This window comes from Microchirus variegatus (assembly GCF_963457635.1).
Source record: "Microchirus variegatus genome assembly, chromosome: 21".
NCBI classification, from domain to species: domain Eukaryota; kingdom Metazoa; phylum Chordata; class Actinopteri; order Pleuronectiformes; family Soleidae; genus Microchirus; species Microchirus variegatus.
The window spans coordinates 16007416-16016900 of record NC_139822.1 but is presented as its reverse complement, the minus strand read 5'-3'; the positions used below and the strand labels follow the sequence as shown (position 1 = coordinate 16016900).

General features: G+C 45.6%; 1 protein-coding gene across 1 annotated transcript; it reads left to right on the top strand.

The window, feature by feature from the left end:
* The first annotated feature begins 265 nt into the window (after positions 1-265).
* Positions 266-9272, top strand: pak6 (p21 (RAC1) activated kinase 6). The gene is made up of 8 exons (XM_083907940.1): positions 266-522; positions 2419-3057; positions 4196-4729; positions 6021-6154; positions 6846-6972; positions 7944-8069; positions 8157-8291; positions 9053-9272. The coding sequence occupies exons 1-8, from the start codon at positions 319-321 to the stop codon at positions 9218-9220; spliced, it is 2067 nt and encodes a 688-aa protein (XP_083764066.1). The 5' UTR covers positions 266-318; the 3' UTR covers positions 9221-9272.
* Positions 9273-9485: the final 213 nt, after the last annotated feature.

Sequence of the window (9485 nt, the reverse complement as noted above, 5' to 3'; positions counted from 1 at the left end):
ATACAGGGCGAGATACCGCACGCGTGTGTGTAGAAGTGTGCGACCGCGTCAGTGTCTGTGTGTCGTACTCGTCCTGCGAGTGCACTGAAAGCCTGTAGGCGCCAGCCGACCTGTCCACGTGCTCAGTGAACGAATAAGCCCCTAATTGACCAGATATCCTTCATTACACGTGTGCTTACATTTTGTCTCGCTCTCCTCAGAGCGCCTTCGCACAGGGATGTTGCATTTGTAAAAGGCTGAATTCTTTTTGTTTTCCCCCCTTTTCTCCCGCAGGGACATTTTGAAGCGGGCGGGGCGCCGTCCTCGCGGACGTGAGGAATGTTTCGCAAGAAGAAAAAGAAGAGGCCCGAGATATCGGCGCCCAAGAATTTCGAGCACCGCGTCCACACCTCGTTCGACGCCAAGCGCGGCTGCTTCGTGGGCCTTCCGATGCAATGGCAGAGCCTGATCGAGAACCTGCGCAGGCCCAGGCCCATGGTGGACCCCTCCAGGATCACAGAGGTGGAGCTGAGGCCAAAGAAGGTACACCACACCACGCCCTCCACCCTCAGGATGTAAACGGGCTCTCATGAAGCGTTGTCACTAAGATTTTAAAGGAGATGTATTATGCAAAATCAACTTTTTAATCATTTTTAAAGGCGCCATATGTAAGAATGTGGCCAAAAAAAGTTTTGTTTTCTGACGTAACTGGCAACCCGTGGTTGCTCTGCAGCTGAGACTCTACTGACTGCAACGATTGGTAGACGGCGGTAGGTGGCGCCACATGCCAAAACCGTGATTTCGGAACATAAACATGATTTGCAGTCTGCAAAATATTTTTTTTAATGCAAATATTTTGTCTGTACTGTTGTTGTTGGTGAGTTCAGTTTGTTATATGAACATTATTCCTGAGTCTCTGTGACATATTAGGAGGATTTTATGGCCAGTTGCTTTAGATTTATTACATAATGCACCTTTAATACTTATGTTTGGGACTCTGGAGGCCCTATGGGTAAGCAAAGTGTGCAGCGCAGAGTTCTACACAAACGTCCAGCCTCAGAGGATTTACACGCTTCATATATGACGGCAATGTGTCGGCTAGAGTCGGCAAATGATGGCTTTTCCAAATGCTAACTGCTGTTAGCTGCCGGAGCCTCAGTGACGCTAGTTTCCTGTGTCTCACTTGCATTTAAAGAGACAGGCACTCAAAACCGAGCATTCTGAACAGGGTGATTGAACTGCTGTGGCGCTGCATCCTTAAGGTATTTTGACCAAAGCATGTCACAGACATGTTCATAAGGACACCAGGGAACTTAACTTGTAGAAATAAGACATTTCGTATTGAAACAACAGTATCTCAGATAGATCCTGCCGCTCTCCTCCCCATCACTTTTATTTTATTTTCTATCGTGGGGCTGGGCTAACGACCCTGCTGTGTACACTGACTGTACAACGTTTGAAATACTCAGAGGAGCTGCAAGATTTATTACTGCACGCGGGGCAATTAATAACAGTCCATGGCTTCTCTCCACAGATGTCAAGCAGAAAAGATAAAAAAAAAAAAAGTGCAGGTACGGCAAAGGAAAAACGCCAATGAACGATAAAGCCTGCAGATCTCAGGATTTTCCTACACTTCACGGGGCGTTTATGACTCTTTGGGAGGAAAAACACATCGACACAACACCATCATTTCATTAACGTCACGATGCGATTTGAGCCGTGCAATACGAGAACCATCGCATCAGCGATTTTGATTGTCACATTTATGGTTTTAATGTTATCATCGGGACGAGTTTGGTATTACCCGCAAGATTCTGACAAACCAAAAACCACTTCCTTTTAATTATCATCGATCTATTATGTATTAAAAGGACATCTCACCAAGGCCGTTATCACTTGCCGTTGTCTCCTCTCAGAGAGGTGCTACTGAAGGTTAGATGTCATCTGACCTATCCCCACTGTGCTGATATGTGATGGCACCGACCCAGAGAAACAGGAGAAGTTGTTGACTGGCTGTGAACTGAACATGACTCTACCCTGAGACTGAGTAATGAGCCTCCATGATCTTTCTCTCAGAGTTTGCTACACAAACACCGCTCTGGCAAAAAAAGCTTCTCACATCAGAACAAAATAAATGCCCTTTGCTTGCTTTGCTAATTATGCACAAATATCACAGGCGCAGTCGTCTATCGTATGTGGATTTTTCAAATAGGGGAACATTTGTAGAAGCTCAAGTGCATCTGTAGAAACATCTGCTTGCTATATTTGCCAGTGTATCGTCAGAGTTGAAGCCACCGACAGAAATATTCAAAGACTTTGACGAATGACTTATACGGATTCCAAATTTAACTTGTTATTCCCTGTCAGTCTGAAATCGCCCTATAATGTGATCATGGCACGTGCGCCGTGCGATAAAGACAAACTCATCTGCTCTTTCAGACTATCGTGCGCGGGAGCATGATCGGCCACGGCGACTACATCGCGGCGATGATCAGCGACCTGAACCGCCTGTCCGTGACCAGCTCCAACTCTCTGAGGAAGAGCAGCCCCTCGGCCAGGAAGAGGGCTCAGTCGCTGGGGAGGCTGGGGGAGGTGAACGAGGCAGACGCTTATCAGTACGAGAGCCTGACGCGGGACGGTGAGGACGACGAGGACGCCGAGCACGACGAGTGGAGGAGCAAGGCCCGGAACATCCACAGCGAGACCAACACGCCGTACCTGGGCATGAAGAAGAGCGTCACTCTGCAACCCAACGGCATCTTACCGAAGGCCAAGTCGACTTATGAAGTCGGCTCCCAGGAGGGACCTCTGCTGCACCTCGCTCAGCCGCAGAACCTCCCACCAGTGCCAAGTTACGGGGCTTACATGAACACTGAGGTGGGCAGTCCTCAGGAGCGAGTCATATGGAAGAGGGAGTTCCAGCTGCCGAGGGGTATGCCGCCTAATCAGAGACCTATAGCGTGTTTCTACAGTCCTGCTGTGACCGTGCAGCAGCCGGAGCTCCGGCCGAATGCGCCGCCGATGTACATGCACCCACAGAACAGCCCCGGGAGGCCGTTCTCTTCCTATGACTTGAAGGTAAGCCTGATCATACACAACACATGCACATTTCTGACTACGAGTATGTACATTATTACAAGAAAAAGGCTTCACTAACACTTTAGATTAGGGAACACATATTCACCATTAACAAGGTGCTTATTGACATATATAAATAGCATACTAGCCCTTTATTAGTCATCATTAAGCACGTACTAACACCTAGTTCAGGGGTCTCAAACTCAAATGACCAGGGGCCCAATGCGCATCTATTGTGGTCAAGAGGGGGCCGGCCTAGAGAACAAAAAAACAACTGTTCACAATATTGCATCATGATATCACACGTATACTTAAAGGCGCCATATGTAAGAATGTGGCCTAAAACGGTTACTACATTCAAATTCAAAATACCGACGTCTTTTAGGGCTTTCGTTTTCTGACGTAACTGGCAACCCGTGGTTGCTCGGCAGCTGAGACTCTACTGACTGCAATGATTGGTAGACGGCGGTAGGTGGCGCCACATGCCAAAACATGATTTCAAAACATAAACATGATTTGCAGTCTGCTAAAAAAAAATTTTAATGCAAATATTTTGTCTGTACTGTTGTTGTTGGTGAGTTCAGTTTGTTATATGAACATTATTCCTGAGTCTCTGTGACATATTAGGAGGATTATATGGCCAGTTGCTTTAGATTTATTACATAATGCACATTTAATTATTGCGATATAAAGGTAAAGGATGAGTTTATCTCACAAGTCAAACTATGTTTTGAAACTTCTTGCACGGTGCTATATATTGGACCTCTGTTATGCTGATGTTGAAGTAACTTATTACATTTGTTTTTGCTTAACCTGTGCAAACTTTATTTAAAAAGAGAGTGCTGACTGTGATTAAATTTTTTTTTTTTTATTGAACTTTATTGGTAAAATATGAAATGTTGGTTTAAAAGGTGACAGCGAAGGGTGTAAAAGTTTAAAGATGTTTGCCGACGTTTCAGCACGGACGCTCCCTCCGCGCACGAGGCGACAGCTTTGCATAGGTCATCGCAGGCGACAGAGTGAAGGACTTTATTTATATTCTGTTTTAAAGCAGGTCATGAACCACAGGCAGGTGGCCAACTTCCTCTTAATGTGCCTCACCTTTTCTCTCTCTCTTTTTTTTAATGTTATTGTACAGGCAGAGTCGACAGTGAGGTACCACTCCAGCTTCCTGCCCACTGGCACCAGCAGTCCGCTCGTGGGCGGCATCAGACCCCAGCGGGCGGTGCGCTCGTCGGCCAGCTACACCCTGGGCCTGTCTCCAAACATGGGGCTGAGACCCAGCGTCCCAGAGCCTTTCCTCAGACACTCTGGATGCCCTAACCCTCCTTACCCCAGGCAGGACAGTCCATCCCAACCCCGTCCCTCTCCCACGGGCTCACTCGCCACCAGCCCGCCGGGTACCTGCTCTCCCGCCTTCAGACCCCCGCATCACTTTTCACCCAGGCCGCCCCCCGACCCGCCGAAGGTGACCCACGAACAGTTCAAAGCCGCCCTGCAGATGGTGGTGGACAAGGGCGACCCGCGCTCGTACCTCGAGAACTTCGTGAAGATCGGCGAGGGCTCGACGGGCGTGGTGTGCATCGCCACGGAGAAGCACAGCGGCAGAGAGGTGGCGGTGAAGATGATGGACCTGCGCCGGCAGCAGAGAAGAGAGTTGCTTTTTAATGAGGTAAACTCAGAACACAGTGATAAAACACAAAGAGGAACATCGACGCACACAGTGCTGTGATGCACTCTCACTAACACAAACACTGCTTTGGCTTTTTAATACTTGCTTAAAGTGGCACCTTATTTTATGTCTGTCTGGATTCACGGAACAACACAGGGTTTTTTTTTTGTTGTTTTTAATGCGTTATAAATCTGTTTACTTCTCATGAAAAACATCTGTGCCTGTGGAAGGAAGGCGTGTGGAGGCGGAGGAGGAGAGTGGCCCAGATGATGTCATTTAGGTTTTCCAGATCTTAGAACTTCCACAGATTGTTGTTGTAATCCAGAAATCTGTGGCGTTCGTACAGGGCGTGGCGTTTGATACGAGTCATGTGAGAATCAGCTCAGAATGTGTTTGAGTTACAGAGTAAAAACCTCCATGAACATAATGAAAAACAGAAATTAGACTAATACACTTGTTATTTATCAGCTATCACAGTCCATGCACTCTTAGAAATAAAAGTGCAAAGTAGAACCATATAAGGTTCTTATATGGTTCCCTTTTAAAACCCTTTTTTTTTTTTTGGAACCCTTATTTCTAAGAGTGTGGTCAGTGCCTTAACCATATCAAATCATCCATAAATTCTTACACTGCCGTTCAAAAGTTTGGGGTCACCTATACACTTTTGTTGTTGTTTCCCATTAAAAGTCACACTTTTATTCATCAAAAGAGTTGCAAAATGAATAGAAAATATAGTCGAGACATTATCAGATTAGAAATAATGATTTTTATTCCAAATAATAATGTTTTCAGCTGTGCAAACACAATGTACCATTAGAACACTGGAGAGATGGTTGCTGGAAATGGGCCTCTATACACATACACTCTTAGAAATAAGGGTTCCAAAAGGGTTCTTCTACAAGGGCTGAGGTTCTACCTGGAACCATTTGCTTCTGAAAAACCCTTTCCTGAATAAAAGGTTTTTCAAGGGTTCTTGGTAACACTAATGGTTCCAGTAAGAACCATTTGGATCCAGAGAACCCTTTAAAACCCCTTTCCCGAATAAAGGGTTTTATTGGTGGAACCCTCCAAAAGGGTGGAACCTTTATAAAAAGGTTCTACCTGGAGCCTAAGCCTAAGCCGAAGAATCTTCAGTGTATGTACATATTCCATACAATGTGTAGAGTGATTCATTTAATGTTATATTCATTGGAAAAAAAAGGTGCTTTTCCTTCATAAATAAGGGCTTTTCTAAGTGACCCCACACTAGTGTATAATATCCTAGTTTTAATGCAAACGTCTCATGCTGCAGGTGGTGATCATGAGGGACTATCAGCACAGGAATGTGGTGGAGATGTTCAAGTCTGCGCTGGTGGAGGAGGAGCTGTGGGTGATCATGGAGTACCTGCAGGGCGGAGCGCTCACCAACATCGTGTCTGAAACCAGGTATGAGCACTAACAACATCTCTCCAACAAGCATTTTGGTGCATTCTGACTGACTTATGAGATCATCTTTGACTGACAATGACTACATCGACCACAAGGGGGTAGTGTGGTATCGACGGCTCAAAGCGCTCACAGAGACAAAGTCATCCTGGCTCGCTTCTTCTCTCTCTGGGGGAAAATAACAATAATAATGACATAATAGCATGTGCGCATGTTTGGAAATCACATGTGGAAAGTCAGTCAATTTGTCGGGGGTGTAACTGTTTAACTGCAGCACTGATGCGTCTTAATATGATTAACAGATTTCTCCGTGATGATGACCTCAGGGTTAGATCACTCGACTCAAAGGGAGAAGTAAAATTCCTCTCAGGGAGATGACATTAAAAGGAGCCAGCTGTCAAAGCCACTCCTTTACCGAGGATTAAGAAAGTCACTGTATTGACAGAACGATCACGAGTGAGACTCATTTGCTTCCCGGCTTTTTCTACTTGGGAGGAAACAGAAGCGTTTTATTGCAATAAAGGGAGTTTTTGTGACCGTCACGTGTGGGAGAGGTCGTCTCAGTGGACTCACCTGAAACTGAGCTTTATTAGTCATTCTACTGAGTGGGAGATGTTGTTGTTGTTTGAGTCCTATGTGTGTGTGGTTCATGATTTTCTGACTGTGTGTGTGTGTGTGTGTTGTCCTGCAGGCTGAATGAAGAGCAGATTGCCACCGTGTGTGAAGCCGTCCTCCAGGCGCTGGCGTATCTCCATTCACAGGGAGTGATCCACAGAGACATCAAGAGCGACTCCATACTGCTCACGTTAGACGGACGAGTACGACATGCTTTTAAATGAACTCATTCTTTCTGACTGAGTCATCGAAGTGACGGAAGCTTTCGTTTTAAACTCACACTGCCGTTCAAAAGTCTGGGGTCACTTAGAGATGTCCTTATTTTGGAAGGAAAAGCACTTTTCATTTTTTTTTTGAATTTTTTTGCTCCCAAATTCCTAATTTTCCAGTCATTTTGGAGCATTTTTATATGGTCCCCTCATGATGCTTTTCTTTCATTTTGTTAGAATTTGAGCGATAGTGTTCTAGGGTTAATGGAATATGTACATAGGTGTAAAGAGGCCCATTTCCAGTGTTCTAATGGTACACATAGATATAAAAGTGCTTAGTAGAACCATATAAGTTTCTTCGGCTTGTCCTCATAGGAGAACCCTTTTTGGCTCCAGATAGAATCTTTTTATAAAGGTTCCACCAAGAACCCTTTTAAAACCCTTTATTCAGGAAAGGGTTTCAGAAAGCGGGTTTTTAAAGGGTTCTCTGGATCAAAATGGTTCTTACTGGAACCATTAGCGTCACCAAAATCCCTTGAAAAAAACAAAAACCCTTTCTTCAAGAAATAGTTTTTCAGAAGCAAATGGTTCCAGGTAGAACCGTAGCCCTTGTAGAAGAACCCTTTTGGAACCCTTATTTCTAAGAGTGTTTGCTAATCATGTTAGAAGGCTATTGGATGATTAGAAAACCCTTGAAAACCCTTGTGCTATTATGTTAGCACAGCTGAAAACAGTTTTGCTGGTTCAAAAATCATTATTTCTAATCTTGACAGTGTCTTGACTATATTTTCTATTCATTTTGCAACTCTTTTGATGAATAAAAGTTTGACTTTTAATGGAAAACACCAACAAAAAAAATAGTATAAGTGACCCCAAACTTTTGAACGGTAGTGTAACATGATCCAACGATTGTTCTACGTTAACCTCGCGGTTTCACGCTAACGTCGTTGTCTTGTCCCTCACAGGTCAAGCTTTCAGATTTCGGCTTCTGTGCCCAAATCAGTAAGGACATCCCAAAGAGGAAGTCTTTAGTGGGGACGCCCTATTGGATGGCGCCCGAGGTCATCTCCAAATCACCGTACGGCACTGAGGTGAGGAGGCGCGAGCACGCTCAACTCTCGTGAGATCAACCGCGCGATCTCTGGGTCATGTTTTTTAACCGTGTGATCGTGCACCAGGTGGACGTTTGGTCGATGGGAGTCATGGTGGTGGAGATGGTGGACGGAGAGCCGCCGTACTTCAGTGAGACCCCTGTGGCAGCGATGAAGAGGCTGAGGGACGAACCGGCGCCTACTGTACGGAACGTCAGCCAGGTACGAGAACTGAGTCAAGAGTGTTTGTGGTCTTACGTTTGCAAATGATGTAAAGCTCCAGTGTGTAATTTCCTCACACGCATTTAAGTCGAGCAGCTTCGACTGCACCAATGAATTGAATTACTGTCCTTGTCCCAGTAGAGAAGCACAAGAAGGATAATCAATTAACTGATATGCCCCATTCAGCTTGTTAGTATTAGGTACGTACTATGTCACACATGACAACAAGCTTCAGTTGGCAGGTAGCTGTTAGCATGTCCAACGGCATACTGTGCGTTTCTACCATCGTTAACCGAAATACTAATTGCTACTTTATATCACGACTAAAAATGCGATGTAAAATGAATCAGAACTTTGACTCTACGACACATAAGAAGACGAGAGAAAACACCACATTTTTTAAAGCCTGAATATGTGACCTATAAACACACACCCCCAGGATGTCCATATAAGGAGGTGTGCGTTATCCCCATGGCAAATTACCATGGATGCACCTGTGGCACAGATCCGTAAGGGTTAAAGATGATCCGTTTTTATTATCTTGGTGTGTTAATCGAACTTTGTATTATATTGTATAATATATTGTATTAATGTATTATAAAAGTCTGTTTACCACTCCACTACCCAGTTGCAGTAGGTTTAAATCAGAAAACACTCAATCACGGACATTCATTTATATTTAAAATGTATGCACTGCAGCTTTAATGAACAAAAGCAAACAAGTTTTTAATGATTTATTGTTTTGTTTTTTCCTGCTCCAGATCTCCCCGGTCCTGAAAGACTTCCTGGATCGCATGCTGACTCGGGACCCGCTGGAGCGGGCGAGTGCCACCGACCTGCTGGAGCACCCCTTCCTGCTGCAGAGCGGCTCACCTCAGTGCCTGGTCCCGCTGGTGGAGCTGTACCGCAAGCGCATGTCTCGCTGCTGACCCTCGTGGGGCTCCCGGCCCCGCCCCCCCCCCCACCCCCCCCACCACCACCACCAACACCACCCCAACGTCCGACCCAACCTTCAGTCCAGCTCCAGAGATGCAAACCAGAGTGACGGTGGCAAAGCGGCAGAAGGAACAGATAACCGCATGGTCTCAGGCATGAGAGAAGCACTTTAGGAGTCAGTAAAGAAGGCAGCATGCAATTCCTCACCTCTCCATTCGGGGTTTCCGACCCCCCGAACAACGATCGGCTTCCTGTCAC